We start from the raw sequence: 25,197 nt of genomic DNA on the forward strand, positions 1-25,197 counted from the left end.
CCCCCCCGTCCAGCCCATTCGTGTATCCAGTAACCAATAGGACTTTCAGGTGGTAAAGGTCTGTCGCCCACCCACAGGATCCCAAATCAAACTATATCCAGGATTCAAACTTGAGTTCCACCAGGGCTATTGTCTTTGTGGGTGCCCTGTGGAGCGTGTCCCGCCTTGCCAGAGATAAGCAAGACCACAGGGCCATCAGCATTACCCCGTAAACAGTGATCTAAGTCAATGGAAAAGAAAAAGAAATATAAAAGGGCTTATAACTTGCAAGGCACCAGCAGCGGCGTGCTGCTGCTACGGATGTAAGGTCCAATCTTCCTCACGATTGCGAATCTTGTGTGTCAATGTCCTGTTCATCTGTTCCGCCAGTAGCACCCTGCTCCATCTCGCGAATTACCTCGAATAGCGGGTGTGTTGAGCGGTCCGTCGAGTCCTCTACCTCCGACAATAGTTCGCTATCCAGGCCTCCGGCGTCGGCGTCATGTGGATGAGCTAGGCCTCCGGATCTAGTCCTCTGATCCCTGGGGTCGGCGAGAGGCGCATCGCGGCCCCCTCTTCCTCGTCCTGCCGCATGCGGGTCCGGATAAGGCGACGGGTGTGAGCCCCGCCGCATTATCGGAATTTGGGATCTTTGAGCCTTAGGCGAGTTCCTCCGAAAGTTTGGAGCCGCTAGTTCTGTTCGGATTCTGCGGCCCTCCTCCTCAGCTTCTCGAAGCAAGGGTCTCTCTTCTAGCCAGTGCCAGGCCTCCTCCGGGCGGTTAAAGAAATGCGACTTTCCTTTGACCATCACTTTCAGTTTCGCCGGGAAGAGCAGCATATACGAGATATGGAGTTCTCGAAGTTTAGCCTTAACTGAGTCATATGATCTTCTCTGTTTTTGGACATCCTGACTGTAATCAGGGAAAATCATGATGTTGGTGTTCTCGAACTTGAGTTCTCCTTTCCTTCTGGCTTCTCGGAGGATAAGGTCTCTATCGGTATAGTTCAAGAAGCGCGCAATTATCGGCCGTGGCCTTGCTCCCTCAGGCGGTTTCGCTAGTAACGCCCTATGCGCCCTTTCAATGATGAAGCAGTTAGAGAACTGGGCCTGTGGGAAGGTGAGACGTAGCCAGTCCTGTAGGAAGGCCACAACATCCGTCTTCTCAATGCCTTCCCTAAAGCCTACGAATCGGAGGTTGTTTCGCCTCGCCCTGTTTTCGGCGTCGTCCACCCTCCATAGCAGTTGCCTGTGGGACGCCTGCAGCTCCGCCACTTCCTTACGGAGGGTTGTGATAGAGTCTTCTGTTTCACTAATTCTTGATTCCGCCGTAGTCACCCTTTCGGTGAGATTCCGGAAGTCCTGGCGTAGTAACAGAACCTCGGAGCCCACCTCGCCTATTTTGGTCTCAAGTGCTGCTCCAGAGGCCTTGATATCTGTCCTGGAGGCCTGGATCGCCTCCAAAACCCTGGGCTTGTCTGTGTGTGTTTCCAGGAGGTTCTGGGGCATCTCCTTTTGTGTCCGTGCCGTGGCGTAGGTTTCAATGGTTTCCTGCCTGGACGACTTTGCAGGCGGATCTCTCTTCCCCATGTTGCTCCTCTTGTATGGCGAGGTGTTCTTGGGGATATGTAGAGCGCCCGGTTCGTGTCGGGCCGTGCGTCCGCCGCGGGGTGTGTCGTTTTCCCACCAGGGAATGGCGACGGTGTGTCTCCAGAAGATTCAGCAGAGTGGGTTCAGGGATCCGGTACTGTGTGACCAAAGTGGGTCCTCCGAGGTCGGTCTCACTCTCAGGCCATGCGTCGAGTCCCGGAGGCAGAGGGCAGCCACGCGGTCGGGCCGGTCTCGCAGCCCCGTGGTGGAAATTCCTCAAGAACCCCTCGGGCCAGGTCACTGTTTTCAATCCCCAGGGACGGGGAGTGTCTCGCCCTTCTTCTCTGCAGCGCCTCCCTCCAGTCTCGCTCAATCGGCTCGGGCTCCGCTCCTGCGGCGAGGGCCCTCGGGGATCCCCCCAGGCCGGCTTCGTCGACGGTCCCCACCAAACCCCAAATGGGCACTCGCTGGATGCAGTGGTGTGGTGTGGGCACCCACGTCCTCCTCCATCAGTGTCGACCTCTCTCTGGCACCGATGTCTGGGGAGGCCCCCCGGCAAGAGTTTCTGGTGCTCGGGCGGAGTCAGAGCCAGGCCGTCAGTTTTCGCCCGGTCGCCATCTTGCTGCGGCCGCACCGCTCCAGAGTTCTTTTCTCCCCGGCCGATTGCCGGTCATAGTCCGGCAAACTACTCAGTTTTGCTGTAGCAAAGGTATCAGGGCTAGCCTAGGTTACAGTTTTAGGCTATTTTAGGAAGTTTTGGAAGGTAATAATCGTCGGATCAACGCAGCATACCGGGAGCCGAGCCGAGGCACGTCTCACTCCTCCATGCTGCAAGCCACGCCCCCACATCAGATTTACTTTAAAGTCTCTTTAGCCAAATCAGCACCTACACTCTCTATCTTTAAGGGTTTTGGTTGAGGAGGTTCTACAAATCGTGCAGTCCTTTCCCTAATGCTGGGGTTACAAACAGCAAATCCAGTTCTTATGAGGATCTTCAGCTAAGAGCTTCTTCTTTCCAAATGTTCCACACGACCTGAAGAGACCTTTCTTCAAACAATCCGACATTTTCTAAAAGGTATCTGGTAGTTTGAAAGAAAAAACTAAGCGGAGCTCAGGGAGACTCACACTGCATGCAGTAGAAAATCTGAGCAACTCAGCCTCCTTTGGGAGTGTTCTACAGGGTGCTGTTGTCTGTTTGGCTATTACTTAAGTTTCGTTCTTTTTTACAAAAGAAAATGGATAGGCTATTGCAGTGTCTGTTCATCGCATTGTAGCCTATGATAGTATTATCTACTGCTTTTATAAGGATACCATGGGACTCCCACTACGACGACGGGGATGATTCAAGCATCTGAATCTATGAAAGATCCAATACTGAAGAATTAGAGATCCTCACCAGCTTGTCAGAATTACTGTTGGAAAAAGTGCTTACACCAGTGTGGCAGGAGATTTTAGTAAAAAAGCATGCAAATCAGGTTGCCATTTCATGGTGGCCAATCTGCATTATTTTTTCTGCAGAAAAAAACACCAGTGCGGGTGGGAGAAGGGTTCACTCTGCAGAAAAAAAGAGGAAATGTTGATGCAAGGGAAGTTTTCTTGCAGCACGTTAAGAACATTTCTCCTTCTTTCTTGCCTGGGTCCACCATGCCTTGCATGTTAGTCCCAGGCAGGAAAAGTCAGCGGGTGTTGGCTACCCTAAATAGAGCAGGTATTGTGTTGCTGTGATACAAGTGGTCCTTTTGCATATGGGCACAGGAAAGACGTTTCAAATGGTGGAGCCAGCTGAAGCTCTTCTGTCAGAAACCTGAAGCTTCCTCCACACCGAAATGAGGTGGGCAACTGCAGTTTTGAGGACTAGGAGCTAGGCCACTTTGGGGCAGAGCCTCCACTCTATCAAGTCAAAAATGAGGCCCAGGATCTTATAATTGTAGAATATTAAACCTCTGACTATAACACTGCTATGCTCCTCTCCTTCTTACACTGTCACACAGTATCAATGTGACCCGGCAGAAAATTGAGATTTTGTGTCAGTTTTCCTTTTGCATGCGGACATCGCCAGAAATCTCTGAGATAAACAATGGTTAATTGGTGCACAAATAAAGTATTTCAGGGGATATTTCCCATTCACAAATAGAATAAAGCTCAGGATAGCCTGTACTTCTGACCCTCAGAAATATACTCCATAGTAGCAGTAATCTCATGCAACACTGCATAAATCGTAAAGAGGCCCTAAAACTGGAAACAATGCTCAATTTTATTGAAACATTGCAACATATCTGTATAAGGCAAAGCTGTAACAACCCCAACAAAAGAGCTAAGTATTTAAATCTGCAAAATATATTAGTTACCATCAACAACATCTGAGATTTCTCCAAACAGTATGAGGTAGGGCTCATAAATGACATTTCGGAGAATCCAGCCCCAGCGTTGCTCGTTCTCAACCAGGATGGCCTGCTTAGAGACTCCATAGGCCAAGACCGAGACGAACAATATGCAGAGGAAGAACACAACATCTGTCATCTGTAACGGCAACGGGGAGTCAAATTAGGGATCCATAGACTTTGAGCAAGGACATAATGTATAGTTTTTATGCTTCTTACCATTTTCTGCATGACGATAATCTTGGGCCCCAAGAACTTGTTAACTGCAAACATGTCCATCAGACGAAAGCTGAACAGAATAAAATCCACAGAGAAAATTATTTTCCCTGCATAGAGAGTTCTTTTAAAGAATCTGAAGGTAAAAGAGATGAATACATATGAGAATTGGTAACAAATAGAAGACTTCGCAAGCAGTGGAGTAAAAGAACATTACAAACGCAAAGGCAAAACATGCAAAATACACGAGCAAATAATGGTGTGGTGTTCAGAAACTGAAGCACTATAGAGTACAAAATTTATTTTACAAATTAGATAGGTCGAATGATTTTTCAAGACTAACACACTACTGCTATGTTTTCCACTTGTTAGCAGATACGCATGAACATCAATTCACCAAAATTCCACAAGCAGCTGTACAGGACCGGTCGGTAGTGGGAGTACCTGCCGGGCGGTGACGTGGGGAGGGGTAGGGGCAGGGTGGGGGGTAGTAATCTATGGATTACGAGGTTTACATGTAAGCAAACAAATAAATAAATAAAACGAATTTCGTTGCACACACTGCATCGCATTTGGGGATGCAGTGCACGCAACAAGCAATAGATTACTACCCCCCCCCCCACCCTGCACCTTCCCCTCCCCACGTCACTGCCCGGCAGGTACTCCCACTACCGACTGCGGCTGTACAGCTGTAGAGACATCACACACTCTTTGACCTTACTGACATCAAAGGAAGTGTTATCATATGACCTTTGACCCTAATTCTTCCCAGGAAGTGATGACATTTGACGTTAACCCAGATGATATCACAAAAAGTTACATCAATTGAGTTACGTTACAACTGTGTCATTACTATAAAAATACAACACAAATGTCTCTTTTGGATACACCTATATCAGAGTGCTGATATAATCTTTGAAAGTGGTGGGGTGCAATACAACATTTGCCCTAAATTGTACGGATCAAAACAAATGAACTAGAGCTCTTTTGAATGGGTTCTAGGTAAGGGGTATTCCCCACAAGAAAATGATGAACAAATGGGTCAAATAGTACATTTCATTTCAAATTATTCACATAAATCTTCTAAAAAGCCATAGGTTATGATAGGGCACTTATTGAAAATATATGTTCTTTCATGGTGTGCCAAGTCAATAAAAGTTACGTTCCACAGGAGCTGACCTGACCCCCCTTTTTTTTCAAAATGTGCCATGGGTACCCCAAATGCCAAAAAGAACCCCCATTGTGCCAGAACCAGCACTTTGCTAAGGGTTCCCCCTTACACCAACAATTACAGATAATATGCCAGAACTGGAATTACCATGAGTGACCCTTATGTCAAGATTTTCCTCTAGTGTGATGAGGCCAGCATTTTACCATGTCTCACCCACTCCTATATGCTACAGCTGCCCTTCTCTATGCCCAAGAATCTTCTCCAATGTGCCAGCACCAGCATTTTGCCATGGGTGTGCCATACCAGGAATTACCTCCAGTATGCCTGCGCCTGTCTTTTGCCATGGGTACCATATATATATATATATATATATATATATATATATATATATATATATATATATATATATATATATATATATATATATATATATATCGACCCACTTCCTCCGTTTACACCGGGACCTTAAAACTGCGGTGCAATCCAGGGGCGGAGGTCGCCCTGTATATATTATTGTCCACCAAGCACAGCAGCCGCTGTGCCAATGCACTCCAACCAGTAAATCCAAGGAAACCACGAAAACAGTGCGTGTGCTTGAAAAATTTAATTCTCCATTCGCAGTTCCAGCATACAATACACGGCAAGTATAGAACAAAAAAACCCAACGCGTTTCGGCGATGACTCTCGCCTTGCTCACGGGTAACTCGTGTATGCAAAACAAACAATAAATAAAGTTTTACCCAAAGTGCACATGTGATCAGTGACTCGGTCATGAACATAAATGATGGACATAGTTAGTGATCACTATGGTGGCCATCTTAGCATGGTGAAATAACAGTGTGCCAAAGTCGATATTATCATTATACACAGTTGTCGATCACTGTAAATCAAAGAATTCTGGCACATTCACAGTTCATATGCAATATATCTACATGTATCCACAATAAGCCCAGTGGCTTAAATACGACGGCCATATGTATCAGACTCATAATATAGTAACATTGTCGACTGCCACTGGAGGTGGATGCCTGTGTTTACCTGTTCTCGTTGGTTGGCAGTAAATACATAATATTTGTCCAAGGGGATATTCATATTATAATTGTCAACAATTGATCAACAGTGGTCTAGTCACCCTTACATATACTGTTGTGTTACGCTTTTCTTAATTGTCCAAGTGGACTAGATAAGCAAAGGTACAAAGTATCCTGACTAATAGAATATTGAAAAACCAATCAAATAAAGCTTCATAAATTCTGTGCCAAGTGGCTAATTAGCAAATTGTCCAAATATTGAAAGTGCAGGATAAATTAAAGAATATAGAGAAGATAATGTTCCGGGGTGAGTGGCTTAGAACCTTACTACACTCATCACAGATTTCTCATCCTTTCTTCCCCAGTGGGAATTTCAACCTCTATTCACTTCAGGTGACAAGTCTTCTCAAACCTGTACAGCAGCGAGAGAAAACAGAAAATACAGACAGTCAGCATTCTACCATATTATGTCAACAGCCTGAAACTACTCAAGTTATGTTCAGACAAACTCGGTACACAACTGTGCCCCGGTGATATTAGTGATTAAAATCAGTTAAAAAGATGTTGTAGTTGCAGGACATTTGGAACAAACATTGTAGTCTACATGGTTGTCTTGGTTAAATAATGTTCAGAGTTATTAGCTCAGAAATTTTACAGAAATCATTTTGAGAACCAGGACTAGTTGAGACCCCTGGAATCCCACCAAACCCTTCACTCTCCTAGGTGCCAGACCATTTCTTCCTCCGAATTCAGGCCCCCCGGAATCAAACAATCTAGATCAATGATGTACCTGTTCTCTAGTTGTCTTAATTTACGAATCTTGTCCCCCCCTCTTTTCATTTGTGGTAATTTATCTATCACAAAGAATTTTAGGAGGTTACGGTTTCCTCCATGCAATTCCTCGAAGTGTCGAGCAACGGGGGAATTCTGTTCTTTATTTTGAATTGCCCTCATATGTTGCAGGATCCGAGTCTTCGCAGGAAACATGGTGCTGCCTACGTACTTTTTGTTGCAGGGGCATGTGAGAACGTAAACACAGTATTCTGACAGGCATGTAAGGTGCTTTTCAATGAGTCTTTCTTTTCCCTCTACAGGAAAGTATACCTTTTTGACGTTCGAACTATACTTGCATGCTTTGCATTTCATGCAAGTATAGAAACCTTGAATCTTAGAGGTATTCGGTTTGACCATGCTCACCTCATTTCGGCTTACCTTACTCCTGAGTGTGTCTGATCTGCGATACAGATGGTTGGTCCTGGCTACTTTCCTGTAGAGGGAAAAGAAAGACTTGCATGGAGGAAACCGTAACCTCCTAAAATTCTTTGTGATAGATAAATTACCACAAATGAAAAGAGGGGGGGACAAGATTCGTAAATTAAGACAACTAGAGAACAGGTACATCATTGATCTAGATTGTTTGATTCCGGGGGGCCTGAATTCGGAGGAAGAAATGGTCTGGCACCTAGGAGAGTGAAGGGTTTGGTGGGATTCCAGGGGTCTCAACTAGTCCTGGTTCTCAAAATGATTTCTGTAAAATTTCTGAGCTAATAACTCTGAACATTATTTAACCAAGACAACCATGTAGACTACAATGTTTGTTCCAAATGTCCTGCAACTACAACATCTTTTTAACTGATTTTAATCACTAATATCACCGGGGCACAGTTGTGTACCGAGTTTGTCTGAACATAACTTGAGTAGTTTCAGGCTGTTGACATAATATGGTAGAATGCTGACTGTCTGTATTTTCTGTTTTCTCTCGCTGCTGTACAGGTTTGAGAAGACTTGTCACCTGAAGTGAATAGAGGTTGAAATTCCCACTGGGGAAGAAAGGATGAGAAATCTGTGATGAGTGTAGTAAGGTTCTAAGCCACTCACCCCGGAACATTATCTTCTCTATATTCTTTAATTTATCCTGCACTTTCAATATTTGGACAATTTGCTAATTAGCCACTTGGCACAGAATTTATGAAGCTTTATTTGATTGGTTTTTCAATATTCTATTAGTCAGGATACTTTGTACCTTTGCTTATCTAGTCCACTTGGACAATTAAGAAAAGCGTAACACAACAGTATATGTAAGGGTGACTAGACAACTTTATTTATTGTTTGTTTTGCATACACGAGTTACCCGTGAGCAAGGCGAGAGTCATCGCCGAAACGCGTTGGGTTTTTTTGTTCTATACTTGCCGTGTATTGTATGCTGGAACTGCGAATGGAGAATTAAATTTTTCAAGCACACGCACTGTTTTCGTGGTTTCCTTGGATTTACTGGTTGGAGTGCATTGGCACAGCGGCTGCTGTGCTTGGTGGACAATAATATATATATATATATATATATATATATATATATATATATATATATATATATATATATATATATATATATATATATATATATATTTATTTATCAAGTGTTATCTCTAGTATGCCAGGTCCCTGTCTGTTAATTATTGCTTCCAGTGTGACAACACTAGTATTTGGCATGGGTCAAAAGAAGACTTGCAAGTATTACATCACATTATCTCTCGTGATAGTTTACATTTACTAACTCCCACTCATTCTCAGCTGCACACTTCTAATCATTCTCACTCACTTGCACTCATTATTTCGCACTCTCTTGCACTCAATCTTACTCTCTTTCAGTCACTCATTCTTACCCTAATTAACTCACACCCACTCCCTCCCACTGACCTGCACTCACTCATAATCTTTCACTCCTGGCTCAGTCATACTCACTGATATTCAATCTATGTAGCGCCACTCATATCTCTGACTGTCCCTTCCACTCACACAGGCTCACATACACACACGCTTACACAAACCCCCCCTCTTTCACAAACACACTCTTACCCACACTTATGCACACAACATACATTATAGCATAATTAAAAATGATCTGAAATGGGTTGGAAAAAAAGGAGGGCAAAGCCACCCCTGTCATCACGGCACTGATTTTGACATTTCTCACTTATTCCCCATAGCCCTACCATCCCGAACACCACACACAGAGGGCCCTACGAAACTGGGAATTCACAATTCCATTGGTTTGATATGTCACTGTACTGTCCTAGTGCTGTGCTCCCCCATGTTATTTTTTAGCGCAAATCTACATCCAGACCAGTACTCAGCAACTTTTGTGCATGTTCATGATTGTGGAGGTTTATTAATGCGATGTAAGGAGAAAGAGTGTGTCCAGAAAAGTTTTGTACATTTCCCTTGTGGCACACTAGTTTCGAAACAATTCCTTGCCCAGGATCTCATTATGTAATAATTTGTTGTTCAGCAAATTTTCACCAAAGATGAGCTAAAGGACTAGGATGCAGATGTATCAAGCCTTTTTGCAAACACAAATGGGCAGATTCGCAGAATCTGCCCGTTTGCGAATGCAAAAATAGTCTTTCCGATGCAGCAAACCTAATTTTGCGATTTGGTAACCTGTTACTGAATCACAAAATGGATTTGCGAATAGGTATTAGGAAGGGGCGTGTTTAGGGCGTTCCTTCCTAATACCGAATTACATCAGTATATATGAATGTTTTGTGACCGCAATTGCGGTCCCAAAACTTTCGCATTTTACCACCTAAATCTAGAGGGTGGTAACACATTCACAAATGGGAAGGGGACGCCAAGGGACCCTCTCCCTAGTGTGAATGTTTGTAAAACAATTTTTAAGAGCAGGTAGTGGTCCCACTGACCCGTGATTTTTGCGATTTCTAGGGGGTCGCAAATTGCGACCTACCTCATTATTATTCATGAGGTAGGTCATTTGCAACCTCCTATGAATCGCAAAGGGTGTACTATACACCTTCATATATTGCATTTTGCCATTTCCTAATTGCGAATCCTTGTGATTTGCAATTAGGTAATCGCAAAATGCTATCTACATACATCTAGCCTTATATGTATTACATGTATTTGAAACAACAAGCATTGGCGCACAAGTTACTACTTGTGTAACGATATATCTGTAAGAGACATTAGTTAGTGATAGATTCCTTACCTTAGAATATCCCCAGGCGTCAGACTGGATCCGGAAACTTTTGCGTAGCAATACCCCTGCGCGCTGGTAGGCGTCGTCTGCGGCTCCGCGTCCGTCGTCGGCGTCGTGAGCGCCGGGATGACGTCGTCGGAGTATATAGACGGCGCCCATGCGCGCTGACGTCAGTTCTGATAACACAGCTTTTCCGCGCCAGATACGCAGAGCCATGATAGAACTAACACTGGTGCCATGAAACTAGGGCCCTGAAAGGGGATGACCTTAACCCTAAATATCAGTTCGCAGAACGGGGAGGATGGGAGGGCGGTAAGGAATCTATCACTAACTAATGTCTCTTACAGATATATCGTTACACAAGTAGTAACTTGTGCATCTGAAAGAGACACGTTAGTGATAGATTCCTTACCTTAGAATAGATACCCCAGCAATACCAACCCCGGTGGTGGGTCTGCGAACCAATATCACACCAGAAAGTCCTGGAGGACGGAACGGCCAAAGAAGCCATCCCTCCGGACTTGACTGTCCAGGCAGTAGTGTCTTGCGAACGTGTGCAGCGAGGCCCACGTGGCTGCCTGACAGATGTCCTGCAGGGGGACACCGCGGCCCAGGGCAGTTGTCGTTGCCGTGGCCCGAGTGGAGTGAGCCCGCAATCCAGCTGGGGGCTCCTTCCTCGCCATGGAGTAGCATGCTTGGATGCACAAGATGATCCACCTGGAGATGGTCCTCTTGTGCACAGCCTTTCCCTTCTTCGCGCCCACGTAACCAACGAAGAGTTGGTCATCCACCCGGAATTGGCGAGTGCGATCCAGGTAGTAGGAGAGCGCACGTTTTGGATCCAGACGGTGGAGCCTCTCCTCCTCTTTCGAGGGATGCGGAGGCGGAAAGAAGGTGGGCAAAGTGATGGACTGCCCGATGTGGAAGGCCGTGACAACCTTGGGCAGGAAGGAAGGTCGTGTACGTAACACCACCTTATCAGGATGAACAGACAGGAAAGGTGGAGAAGAAGAAAGAGCCTGGAGCTCACTCACCCTCCTGGCAGAGGTGATGGCAACCAGGAAAGCCGTCTTTAGAGTAAGGAGACGAAGAGGGCAGTTATGAAGTGGCTCAAAGGGAGCACACATCAGATAGGTGAGAACCAGATTCAAGTCCCACTGGGGCATCACGAAGGGGACAGGAGGAAACATGTGCGTGATGCCCTTCAGAAATCTACTTACAATAGGGGACTTGAATAAAGAAGGCTGATCTGGTAGCCTCAAGAAGGCTGAAAGAGCAGAAAGGTACCCTTTAAGAGTGCCCAGAGCAGAGCCCTGCTGGGCAAGGGAAAGAAGAAAGAGCAGCACTTCCGAAAGGGGTGCAGAGAGAGGATCCACAGCCTTTGCTGTGCACCATGCCACAAATCTGTTCCACCGGCAGCCGTATACCGACTTTGTGGAGGGACGCCTGGCTGCCAGAATGATATCGCAGACTTCGGGAGGCAAGTCAAATGGCCTCAACTGCCGCCGCTCAATCTCCAAGCTTGTAGGTGGAGACTGGACAGGTTCGGGTGCAGGACCGTCCCCTGCTGCTGCGACAGAAGGTCCTCCCGAAGAGGCAGACGAATCGGGGGATCGACTGACATGCTGAGTAGCTCGGGATACCAGTATCTTTGTGCCCAGTCCGGAGCCACAAGGACGACCTGGGCCCGGTCGCGCCTGATCTTCTTCAGCACTCTGGGCAGAAGTGGTATAGGCGGAAAGGCGTACAACAGACCGCAGCTCCACTCGCGACGAAAAGCGTCTCCGAGCGAGTGCCGCCTTGGAAACTCCAACGCGCAGAACTGCTGACATTGCGCGTTCTCTTCTGTGGCGAATAGATCTAACCAAGGCTCTCCCCACTGTCGAAAGAGACCTTGCGCCACGTCCGAGTTCAGACGCCATTCGTGATCCATCATGCACCGGCGGCTGAGTTCGTCCGCCCTGGCATTCAGAGAGCCTGCCAGGTGTTGAACCACCAGGGTCATGCCCTGATGTTCCAGCCACTGCCAGAGGCGCAGAGCCTCCTGGCAAAGGGTCCACGACCCCACACCGCCCTGTTTGTTGCAGTACCACATGGCGGTGGTGTTGTCGGTGAACACTTGCACCACGCTCCCCCTGACAGAGGGGAGGAATGCCTTCAGTGCAAGACGAATCGCCCGCAGCTCCAGAATGTTGATGTGGAGCCGGGACTCCGCCGGAGACCAGAGGCCTCTGATCTCCGCCTCTCCCATGTGGCCTCCCCAGCCCTGGAGGGACGCGTCCGTCACAACTACGTGCTCCGGCTGGGGTAGGGAGAGGGGTCTGCCACTGACCCAGTCGCGGTCCGTGAGCCACCACTGCAGTTGCTTCGCAGTGCCCTCCGAGATCAGGACATGATCGGACAGGTTGCCCTGATGCTGGGCCCACTGAAACTTCAGGTCCCACTGCAGAGCCCGCATCCGCCACCTGGCGTGACGCACCAGAAGGATGCAGGAGGCCATCAGTCCCAGAAGCCGCAGCGTCAACCTGACCGAGACCCGGGATAACGGCCTGAAGACAGGAATCAGAGCCTGAATATCCCGAACCCGCTGCTCGGGTGGGTAAACCCGAAACTGCGCCGAGTCGAGAACCGCTCCGATGAAAAGGAGCTTCTGAGAGGGACACAGGTGTGACTTCGGCACATTGATGGAGAACCCCAGCAAGTGCAGGAGATCGGCCGTAGTCTGGAGGTGGCTGACGACTGTCTGGGGCGAGCCCGCCTTCAACAACCAGTCGTCGAGGTAGGGGAAGACTGACACCCCTTGCCTGCGCAGATGGGCTGCGACCACCGCCATCACCTTCGTGAACACCCGTGGGGCGCTGGTAAGGCCGAAGGGGAGCACGGTAAACTGAAAGTGCTCTAGGCCTACCGTGAACCGCAGGTAACGCCGGTGGGCCGGCAGGACGGGGATGTGGAAATAGGCGTCCTGCAAGTCCAACGCTACCATCCAGTCTCCTGGGTCCAGGGCAGCCAGGACCTGAGCCAAAGTGAGCATCTTGAACTTCTCCGTCCGGAGGAAGCCGTTGACGTTCCGCAGATCCAAGATAGGGCGTAGGCCCCCTTTGCCCTTCTTGGGTACCAGAAAGTAGTGGGAGTAACATCCACGTCCTACTTCTGGCCCAGGAACGCGCTCGATGGCCCCCTTGGCCAAGAGGGCCGAAACTTCCTCTCGCAGAAGTTGCAAGTGATCCCCCGACACACGGTGGTATTGAGGTGGCATGGATGGAGGGGAAGACTCGAAGGGGAGGGAGAAACCCCTTCGGACAATCTGCAGCACCCACCTGTCCGAAGTGACTGTGTGCCAGTGGGAGAGGTGATGGCGAACCCTGCCTCCCACAGGCGTCACATGGGCCTGAAAACTCGGACTAGGAAGGTTTTGAGGCGGGGGCTGCTGAGGGAGGTGTGGACTGGCCTCGCCGCTGACCCCGACCACCGCCGCGGCGGTTCCCACGTCCGCCACCGCGCTGCTGGACATTTTGCGGCGTGTGGCTGGCGGTCCGTGGTGGGGCGCCCCTTCCGTGGCCACGAAAGGAGCGAAAGGCACCCGATTGCTGGCGTGGGGCCGTAAGGCCCAAGGACTTGGCCGTGGCCCTGGAGTCCTTGAAACGTTCCAGCGCATGGTCTGCCTTGTCGCCGAAGAGGCGACGGCCATCAAACGGCATGTCCAGGAGTGTGGCCTGGACATCGGCCGAGAAGTTGGCGGACCTCAACCAGGCGTGGCGTCGAACCGCCACCGTCGTTGCCATCGCCCTGCCCAGTGAGTCCGTGGTATCCAGCCCACACCGGATAGAAAAGCGTGCCGCATCTCGGCCGTCCGCAAGGGTTTGGCTGAGTTTAGCCCTGACCTCCTCAGGGCATTGTGGCAGCACCTCCGCAACCGTGTCCCACAGAGTGTGGGTGTAGCGGCCCAAGAGACAGTTGGTGTTCACTGACCGTAGCCCTAGGCTCACAGACGAGAAGACCTTCTTCCCGAACTGCTCGTATCTCTTGGATTCCCTGTCGGGCGGGGCCGACGGGAATGCGGTCTGGGAGTTGGAGGCCTGGATGACCAGACTCTCGGGGGTGGGGTGGGTGGACAAAAAGCAAGGGTCGCCCGGGGCCGGGCGGTAGCGTCTGGCCACGTTCCTGTCCACAGGGGGGCCTGTGGCGGGCTTGGACCAAGTGCCCAGAAGAACGTCACACAAGGCCTCATTGAACGGCAGGAGGGGCTCCGCGGAGCCGGACTGCTGTTTGAGGACCTCAGTGAGGAGATTAGTCCTCACGGCCGCGACGGGGAGCTGAAGGTTTAAGGCCTTAGCTGCCTTCGTCAACACTACACTGTAAGCAGAACCCGCCTCCGAAGCCACAGTCGGGGGCGATGTAAATCCAGTGTCTGGCGAGGTGTCAATACCACTGGCCTCCCCAAGCTCATATGTCCAGTCCTCATTCGACTGGCAATCACGTGCCAGAGGGTCCTCGGACCCCTCCCATTGTTCCTCGTCACCCGGCTCCTGGAGACCAGGATGAACAGCCAGGGCCTCCTGGTGGAGATAGAAGTCTCCGAAGGCCGACGGAATCGGCGCCCAGCGGCGCCTCTCCGACTCCTGAGGAGGACCGTAGGAAACATTGGGGGCGGCAACCACATCGGCCGCCGGGGACGACACCTGAGGGGACGGCGCCGGCGAGGTCGTAGGGTCGACCGGCGGGGTCCCGGATCCGGAGCCGGATCCAGCGAGGTCGTGCGGCGCCGGGACCGAAGTCGCCAGCGGCGCCGGGGCCGAAGCACCCGACGTCGTCGGGGCCGAAGCGCCCGACCCGGAAGGACCTCCAGACGGAGCCGACCGGCCCGAAGGCGCCACGGGAACCGACTGAGGAGGGAGGGCCCTCATGGCCATGAGGTACCTCTCGACCTCCTCCTGCGACGCGCCGTGCCCAGGGACCCGAAGGTGTGGGGCAGGCGGCGACGCTTGCGACTCCTGCGGAGCCGCGTGGGCGGTGTCGCCGAGTCCCCGGTCGCATCGTGCGAGCGACGGGGCGGGTCGGAGGATCGATGGCGTCGCTCCGACCTCTCATGCCTCTTACCTGAGGACTTGGAACCGGACGATCGGTGACCACTCCCGGAACGTCGATGACTCCGACCTCGCGACCTGTCCCTCGACCTCCCGTGGGACCGGGACCGGGACCTGGAGCGGCGCGGGGCCGACTGCCTCAGCTCGAGACGCTTGCGGGACCGCTCCCGCCTAGCCTTCGACGTCAGGGCCCGGCAGTCGTCACAGGTTCGATCGTCGTGGTCGAGGCCTAAGCACTTCAGGCACCGGCGATGGGGGTCCGTGACCGACATGAGTCGGCCGCACTTCGAGCAAGGCTTGAACCCGGGCATCCCTGGCACCGATAGTCGAGAATCGACTAATTAGAGGATCAAAAAGATCAAAAAAAAAGTTTTCAGTCAAAAAGTGACTGGGGGTAGAGCTTCTTCCGGATCTGCGCTAGCTGGCGCGGAAAAAAGAAGAACTGACGTCAGCGCGCATGGGCGCCGTCTATATACTCCGACGACGTCATCCCGGCGCTCACGACGCCGACGACGGACGCGGAGCCGCAGACGACGCCTACCAGCGCGCAGGGGTATTGCTACGCAAAAGTTTCCGGATCCAGTCTGACGCCTGGGGATATTCTAAGGTAAGGAATCTATCACTAACGTGTCTCTTTCAGATAACGCTGGTAGGCCTCTGCAGTGAAACCTATGGTTTTGCCAATGGCATCCTGGAATGAGGTTTATTAAAGTATTACAAAAGCATTCCAATATGCCTGCAGTAGATGTGCATCACCATCTTGATTTTTTTTTTTATGATGGATGCCCCCCAATATTGCGGCGGGTACAAAAAACTTGAAAAACTAAAAAATGAAGCAAGGTAGGGACAAGACAGCAGTGCAGGAGTGAGGGTGGAGTGAAGGGAATAATAACAAAAGTGACATGAAATCATAAATACCATGTTTTTTATTCACCTTTCGGGCCTGAATTCTTCTTCTGTGACTAAGGTGCTGACTAATTAATCAAAAGTGAAAACATGTGATTAAATCAAGTGCACATCCTTTTCATATTGATCTGTTCTTGCCTATACGATAATGACGCTTACGTGATAATAATCATGGTACTTAATTCACTGTAGTTGATCATTTCATGTTTACTCATTATTATGAAATATAGATTTTCTAGAAGGATGATAATTGCATGTCACTTTTATGTCTTTTCAAAAGAACACTGTCCAACTAGAGTGAAAACAGGTAAAAGGGCATCACACAATTCAATGTTAAATGTTTATCATAAACATTCTTCGGCCTGCCACAAACTTCAGAATAATCTTATAAAACAGTGCATAGAAAGTTAAGGGTCAGAGAGGATATTAACACCTGACCATAGAAGGACAGACACAGGCGCTGGTGGCCTCCACTGAATATCACGGCCATCCGCATTGCTGGCTGTATATGTCAACCACAAACACAGCTGCCTTTGTGAGCCAGAACCAATATAGAAGTGAGGAAATGAAGCACAGTATAGCCCTAGTGAGATTTTTCTAAATTGTATGTCATCTTATAGATTCTAATGTATTTGCCCAGGCTTGTGAAGTCAATATGAGATTATGCACTAAAGTCTTTCTTTATAATCAATAGTGTGTAGGGCCGCACCACCATTTAAAACACATGTGAATCTGCTTTCAGTCCTACTGCTGGGTTTGAGTCAATTACCGTACCGACTCCATGGTACTGTCATCTGAATCAGGCGCCATCTTGATGTTCCATTTCTTGATACCCACATATTATCCCTTCCAATAGTACAATTTGTTACTTTCATTCAATCAGTGTGTAGTTGTAATTACCACAATAATTGTTGAACATTTAGGGTTGGGATGTGCATGACATTGTTATCGCACTCGAAATGTTGAACAATTATGTAAGGTTGAGCAATTATGGATTAAATAATAAGCTTGTGCATATGGAACATACTTATTTCACACCTTTTATATAAAACTTGGAAAACAATATAATACATGGAAAACTTTTGTATAAAATTGAAAACGAGAAATTGTCTTTAATACTATTAAAGTGCTTATCATTGTATACATGTATCTTTTTATGCACTGATAAAGTCCTTATCAGGGATGAAACACGTTGGCTGCGTCTGCCCAAAACGGTTGGAAATTGGCTTAAAATAAACACATTTTTGACCCTAAGTGATTACAACTAAAATACCATGGACATCTGCATAAATTATGAGATAGTATGTTTCCCTCCCTCAAAAGAGTTTTCTAATTTGATTTGAGCTTTGTGGGCAATCGAAATACTGGGAGTAGGCTTAAGTACAAAAGGTACACAAGAATTTGGAACACTGACCGGTCCAGTCTTGAAAAAACACTACTGCGATTCAAATGAGTTTTTAATTGATGCACTAGGATGAGTGATTTTTTAAGATACAATTGTAAGGATCCAACGACTATTTACTAACATTAACCTCTGCTGGCAATATGGAACCAGCCCTTATTGTTGTGATATTTAGTTCAGAAGGCTAGCTCTCAGAGCTTCTACCCCCTTCTGAGGTAGAGCTGAAAGCATGCTTTAGAAAGTGGAAATTCGGCTCTCCGCCAGATCTGTGTCCTCCACCATCTGTCCAGTTTATCTTCATTTGCTCACTTCCTTTCTGTCAGGGGTCTCCAACCTTTCCTGTAATGAGAGCTACTTCCAATTAGTGTAAATCACTGAGTAACTCCACATTTTACCCAGACCACCCCACTGACCCCTGCCCAGCTTTATTGACTTTAAACCTTATGTCCATGAGCCCGATACCATGGTTTGAACAAAATATTGTGAGTAGGGGTACTAAGATAGGACTGTCATGTGCATCAATGAGTTCATGGTCTGTGGGGATGCTGCTACATGTGTGTGAATTAATGGTATATATGTGTATGGGTGACTGAGAACCCATGTCTTGTGCACTTGTAGCAAAGGCCACACATTTTGTTATATGTGACACAGATACATGTACAACACAAACATACAACCATTTCTTTTTAAAATGGGAGAAACGTAAAGTGCTGAAAAATGTCCTGCAAAATGTTCATAATAAGGAAATCTTTTCTGCACTTGATAGAAAAATGTTCTGCATTTAGCATTTCTCCAATTTAAAATAAAATTGCTGTATTGTTCATAAATATGGCAGCGTGCCTACCAGCCACTGGGAGCAAGATACGTGGGGTGTGTGAATGAGAAATGGGCGAAAATTCAACTGAAGAGTTTACTTTATGTTTATAATGTTTATAATGATTAACAGAAACGTATTTTCATTTCTCCCATGTGAACGAAAGTGGCCACTGGCTTTTTACTCCCAGTGGCCTGTAGATATATGGTGCCATGTTTATAACAAGACCAGATTGGGAGGCCGCTCCTTCTCCTTCCGCACGGCCAGTGCCTGGAACGACCTTCTGCTCCACCTCAGAAAGATAACAATGCTCCCCATCTTTGCAAGAAACCTCAAAACCTGGCTCTTTGACAGACCCCCTTCTTGATGGACTGGAACCTGCGAACCCCCCCCCCCAACCCCAGCCCTTCGAGACTTTAACATGTGAGTAGTCGCGCTTAACAAACACCTGATTTGATTTGATTTGACAAGGAACATACAGCCATTTGTTTGAATGCGAAGAATTTTAAGTGAAGAAACCTGCTTCATAAAATTTTAGAACTTAATTTAAAAGAGAAAAACATTAATACAAATTGCCATAGGAAAAAATGTCTTCACTTTACATTTCTCCCATTTAAAACCGAAAGACTGTATTATTTAGTTACATATGGCACTGTGCCTACCAGCCACTGGGAGCAAGATGCTTGCTGTTTGTAAATGCAACACTTTGAAAAGGTAACACATTTAAATGAGTTAACTTGACCATTACATTAACTATTTATTTTAATTTTGCCTCATTCAAAACATTATTTTGTTCTCATGCTCAAATATTGAGTTGAGAACACCTTTCCTTTAAGAGTTAAATTCCTCAGTGCTTCTGTTCTTAACCCCTGTGACCCACATGTGTCATAAATCTGAGTGGAGCACTGCTCTTACCAGGCTCTGCTATCTGTAGCCTGATAATAATGTAAAATAAACATAGCCTTTCCTTAACTCTAAAAGGAAAACATAACAAATATGTATTGCAGTTCTCAGTTAAAAATGAACTCGATGATGGGAGCTCCTATGAAGGTTTCTACGTGCTACTGGTAGCTCGTGATCCACTGGCTAGAGACACCTGCTCTATGCAGGCTGGAATACTTCCTAAATCTTAAAAGAGGGCAAATGTAATCTCTCTTTTGAATAAAACGTAATACTGACACTAGAACTCTTACAAATTTTAGACCAGTTTATCTCTTACTAGCCACCTTGAAAATTCTAGGAAAAATCGTCAACACTTAACTCTCTTGGTTCATGGAGATATTTATTCTTTTACATTCTTTACAATCTCATAACAGTGGGACAAGCAATCAAATCAAGAGACAACAACTATAATCTATACTACTATCTATACTACTATTATAAAGAGAGAACTGTGTCCTTTGAACCAGGTAAACTCGAAAAGTACACCACCAACCCAAACCCCCAAGACATCTTTAAAAACCTCAGGGCAAGCAGAAGGACATAGGCTATATAAAAAAAAAATATATACATTGTTAAAAAAATTAGGAATAAAAATAAAGTAGTCCCTTGCAAGTAGCGCCGGCCGCGACGTCTGCGTGATGACATCGGGAAAGAACCTGGGCGTTTTAGTATTGTTTCAGCAAAGGGGACTACTTTTTCTTCGTTTTATATCTGCCCCGTTTTTATAAGGTATTGGCTGATGCCTGCAAGGAAACTATCGCTCTTACTAGCGAGAGTCTGTTTATTCGTATTTTATAGCTCACGCCCTTGGAGCTGCCAACACTGACCATCGGTGAAAAAACGGCAAAACGCAGAGGAAATCTCTCCGCGTTTTGCCTCTCTTCAGGTGAACGCGCTGCTGCGCCAGTCCCGTCTGCTATGGGATGTGCACAGCCCAGCAGAGGATCAGTGCAGAGAGAGAAGGAACGAGGGAGAGGGGAGGGGAAGTGTGCTGCAAGTTCTGGGATGCAGGAAACATGTGTAAAAACAACTTCAGGGGGAGGGGAGGGGTCACAACGTCAGCTACAGAGAGAGAAGCGAGTGATTCCAGAAAGTGCGTGACAACACCAAGCATAAGTGTGGGATTAGGTACTTTTTAAAACATCAAAGTAATTTTTTCCTTTCTAGCCTTAAAACGTTTGATGTGGCTTTCAGGGCTGATATGTTTTTTATACACCCCATCACGCCAGAGGATAAGGAACGTGGTTTCATTCAGCTTTTAAAGCTCACTTGGTATCCTGGGGCTACATAATCATTTTAGTGTTTGCAGGCCCTCTTTTGTAAATCTTGGTATGGTAAAAGGCTGAGCTGACTCTGCCTCACGTTGCCTCAGTGGTTTAGAAGATATGTGCAGTGTGGTAGCTGGCGTGTTAACCCACTGAGCTGTGTCACCTTCTTCGCAGGGGGGTGCCCCGATGCAAATGTCACGCAGAGACACTGCTTTCAGTGTTTCCCACAGCCTATACCACAGGGGGTGAAAGGAAGTCTGCACCTGAGGAGATTTCTATTTTTTAATACATTCCAGGTCCCACCGGGAGACGCAGCTGCTGAATATTAATGGAACTGCAAGTTAATGAAAACAGCAGACGGACTTCATTTCTGTTATTGGATGAAACGCGCACCAGAGGAAGCGAAACACCAGCGCTGCACACCCTTTTCAATAACATTAAATGACCCGTCCTGGGGAATCTTTCCTCTCTCCTCTCATGGATATTCTGCGTCTCTCCCACCTGCCTTCCCCCCATGCTGCATGCATCCTAAGCAGAGAGGCCAAAGCAATCACATCTTTTATAAAGCACAGGGCAGGATTAGCCAAGCAAAATACGCCCTGTTTAGGGCTTCCAGGGAAGGAGGCACCACTGAAATTTCCATGGCTGGATTTAACATGGACCATATGGTGCAAAACTGCAAATGGTGCAGCTGAACCGATCAATAAAGTGGAAGTTTACAAAAATAATCATTATTTTCCATCTTCCTGTAAGTTTTGTTTCATTTTGAAAAAGGCAATTTTATTTTACGGTTTATCTATATCTATCTATCTATACTACTATTATAAAGAGAGAACTTGCACCTTTAGGCAAGGTAATCTCGGGAACCACAGCGCCAATATACACACCCGATACAGATGGACATAGGCTATATAAATTTAAAAAAAAAGCAAATTAAAAAAATTAATTTTCAAAACAAAGTAGTCCCCTGAAAGTAGCGACGGCCGGGACCTAGCGCTGGCCGCGACGCGACGTGCGTCATGACGACGAAGGAGGAGCGGCGGCATCATGGAGGAGCGGCGGGGCGGCGGTGCAGTGGTGCAGTGATGAGCGGCGGCGACATGAAGAGGAGGAGCGGCGGGTCAGGTAAGGAAGGGACATAGTCGGGGCGGGAAGGGGCGAGAGTCGGGAGGCGGGGGGGCTAGAGGGAGTCAGGGCGGAGGGCGGGTGAAACGCGGGAGGCGGGAGGCGGGGGGGGGCGGGAGGGAGTCGGGGCAGGGGGCGGATGCACCGTTTGACAACATGCTGTCCCAGCCACCTTCTGCCCCGGGCTAAAAATGCAGCCCCCAGCCCCCTTCTGCCCCTGGCAACGCTGGGGCGGGCTGCTAGTAGACAATAAAGCCATTCAAAAAAGTGTAAGAGGCTGAATCTAAGCCCACGGATGAATATTGCAAACAACTGGTCAGACCACCAGGAGGTTTTTGTAGCAGAGACATATAAAACTGGCAATGCAAAGTCACAATTTATATTGCGCATCCATTTACTCCAGTACCTCTCTTCTGACAACCAGCCTCAGTGCAAACATACTTCCACCCTTCATTTGCGCATAGAATTTTTTTTTTAATTTGGGGCTTCTACTGGTAATGGTAAAAAAATGGTAAAAAAAATCCATACAGTAAACAGTGGCCATCGAAATGTAAACTTCAGAGCTCAGGGCACATTGCCATATGCAAAAATATCTTTAGGTACTGAATGTTTACTTTTATGCGCTCGGTATGGCACTTAGAGAATTTTGGAAGGCAATCTTGGGAATACAGTAATAAGTTCATGAACCACTACTGGAGCAGCCTGGGTTGCTGTCTTCTCCACAGGTCCTACACAAAGAAAGGTAATTTTCAGAGGATTAGAATAAGTTGTGCAATATCAAATTTCTCTGACACATTCCAAGTCCACTTGCTAGACTCATTACTAGGTTGGCTTTCGTTCCTCGAAATTTGACACCCCTCAAAATTTCCCAACAAACGGTAGCATTCAATTCCCTTCTGCAATGCACACACCACATCAAGCCATGGGTTATATAAAAATACTGACTGAACCTTTCGTTCTCCTTATGGGAGCATTCTCTGCATCTACTAAACTGAGTAAATATACTGACCACATTAGAGAGCTTTTTTGTGGTTGTATGTCAATACAACGCGGTGTTTACACCGAACTACCATTACAACACTGGTTTTACAACGCAAGTCGTTACCACGACTTGCGCTGTAGGGTGCTGGACTTAGGAATAGTAAGATTTACTATTCCAACACCAGCCTACGTACAGTAGGGAAGGTGTTGGAATAGTAAATCTACTATTCCTTAGCCTAGAGCGCCCTCCAGCGCAAGTCGTGGTAACGACTTGCGTTGTAAAACCATTGTTGTAATGGTAGTGCGGTGTAAACACCGCGTCGTAATGGATGTTCCCCCTGAAATTTACTAGGAAGTTAAATGAGATTGATATTAGGCCTAGAGGCAGAGGTGTTTTTACATTCAAAACCAGGTTTTTGTTTTACTCCTGTGACTCCTCCTTCTACATTTAACTGGCATGAGCTGCCTTGTAATATGGTGCAACTTTGTCTGCCCTCATCCTTGATGTCTCATTATATAATGGAAACTCTGTGCGCTAATTCTGCAAAGCTACTGAACTTCTGGCAGACCCCAATCTGTGCAACGCATTCACGACAAGGCCTCCTCAACCAATTATTTATTAAAGAAAGAGATGAAAAGTATGAAATTGTCTGGACTGAGAGTCATAATGTCAACATTAGGTATCTGGGCACAGCATTGCCCCTTGTGTGCAGATGAGGTTTATGCTATGCAAAATGCACTCCTCCTTGGTTCCATATGACATCAATACCATGTTTGTTTGGTGTGTAGCCATGTTTGCTACCAAAGTCAGGCTAGGTCCTTCAGCTCTTAGAGATGCTATCAAAACCAGAATTGAAAGAGATGTATGCAAGTGAAATGATCAAACCAGCTGAAAGAGTGCCCTGTTCCTATAGCTGTGGCTTACAAACGCCCAGGAGAGGTCAAAATTTGCATTGGCCAAAAAAGTCTAAACAAGAACATAGTTGTTGATCAGTTTTCTCTACACAACATCTGATGTGATGGTCACTCTGCTGGCTGAAGCAATGTTTTTTTTTTACTTTGACCATAATTTGGTATATCACCAAATCAGGCTGCCCAGTGGCTCTCAAGATTTGACAGCCTTCACTTCTCCTTCTGGCATGTACAGATATGTCGGGATAAAGTGTGAGCAGATTACCCAGGCAAATTTTTGAACCAACTAGCACATGAAAAGTAACACAATACACATTAAAAAAATGATAATACACTATTGCATTGTAAAGGGGGGTCAGGAATGGACTGGACACGTTGCCTTGGTAAAGAGGGTTTTATTTTAACATAAAGTTTCTTTTTCCTTAAAGTTAGTCTCTCCTTGGCAAACCCTGCCGGATCCGTGATGTCGACTGGGTTGGGGTGTTCTTTTCGTCGGTCGGTTTGTCAGGCAGGCGCTTCTTCCCAAAGGACCTCTCGCAGGGGTTGTGCCGGAAACAAAAATAAAAGAAAAGGACCAATTACTGCCACGTCCTAGTACTCTTTAGTTCCCAGGAGCCAAGGGGGTGAGGGATCACCTATAAGTGCTGCAATCTCTTACGGAGAGCTCAAGTGATGGACGTGAGGGTCGGTATATTTACGGGGAAGGGTAGTGTTGGGATACTAGGGAGGTGGTAGCTTTTTTAAGGCGGGTGAGTTTCCCCGTCATCCCACCCAGTTCGAGATACGGTCCCGTACCTGTCGGAGCCACACTCCTCCCTCGGGAGCGTGGCACGGCGCTGCGCGGTCTCGTTGGCCTCCTGGCACGTCTTCTTCGGACAGGGCTTCCTCTTTCTCCAGCTCGTCTGCTTCTCGTCCTCGCGTTGTGGTTTCCCCGTCCCGGCGGCGTCCTTCCTCCACGTTCTCCTCTCCCCGGTCCTCGCCTCCGGTGGTGATGTCACACGCCGACCTCCAAGGTTCCGGTCCTTTATCCAATGAAAGGAAGGCTACGTCACAAGGGGCAGTCCCGGCGTCCTGCTCTGTATGCCAGTTAAAGGAGCCGTGTTGTATTTCTTGTGACGATGTTCCCCACGTGAAAGGCTCGTCCTGTGGAGAAGGAGCAACCATTTCTTCAGTATTAACAGACCACCAGTTACCTTCATTACTGCAGTCCTGACTATCAGTCCTTGTCCCGGTCACCTGGTTACACACCTCCCCCCCTGGATTCTCCCGATCGGGGAGAAGGGGCGATCTAGACAAAAAGTCCGCATTAGCGTTGTCCTTTCCCTTGCGGTGTTTTATGACAAAGGAAAAGGGCTGTAGGAACAAGGACCACCTGAGAACCCTGGGATTAAGGGACATGT

General features: G+C 47.5%; 1 protein-coding gene across 1 annotated transcript in view; it reads right to left on the reverse strand.

Annotated features, from left to right (window-relative positions):
* The window catches only part of LOC147693361 (transient receptor potential cation channel subfamily M member 2-like), a 1,943,547-nt gene that overhangs the window by 542,633 nt on the left and 1,375,717 nt on the right, over window positions 1-25,197 (reverse strand). The window contains exons 18-19 of the mRNA XM_086933684.1: window positions 4,168-4,300; window positions 3,916-4,087 (exon numbers count right to left, since the gene is read on the reverse strand). Of these exons, the coding sequence (XP_086789810.1) occupies window positions 3,916-4,087; window positions 4,168-4,300 (305 nt within the window). The remainder of the gene's footprint in view (window positions 1-3,915; window positions 4,088-4,167; window positions 4,301-25,197) is intronic.

This window comes from Lissotriton vulgaris, chromosome 8 (genome assembly GCF_964263255.1).
Source record: "Lissotriton vulgaris chromosome 8, aLisVul1.2, whole genome shotgun sequence".
NCBI lineage: Eukaryota > Metazoa > Chordata > Amphibia > Caudata > Salamandridae > Lissotriton > Lissotriton vulgaris.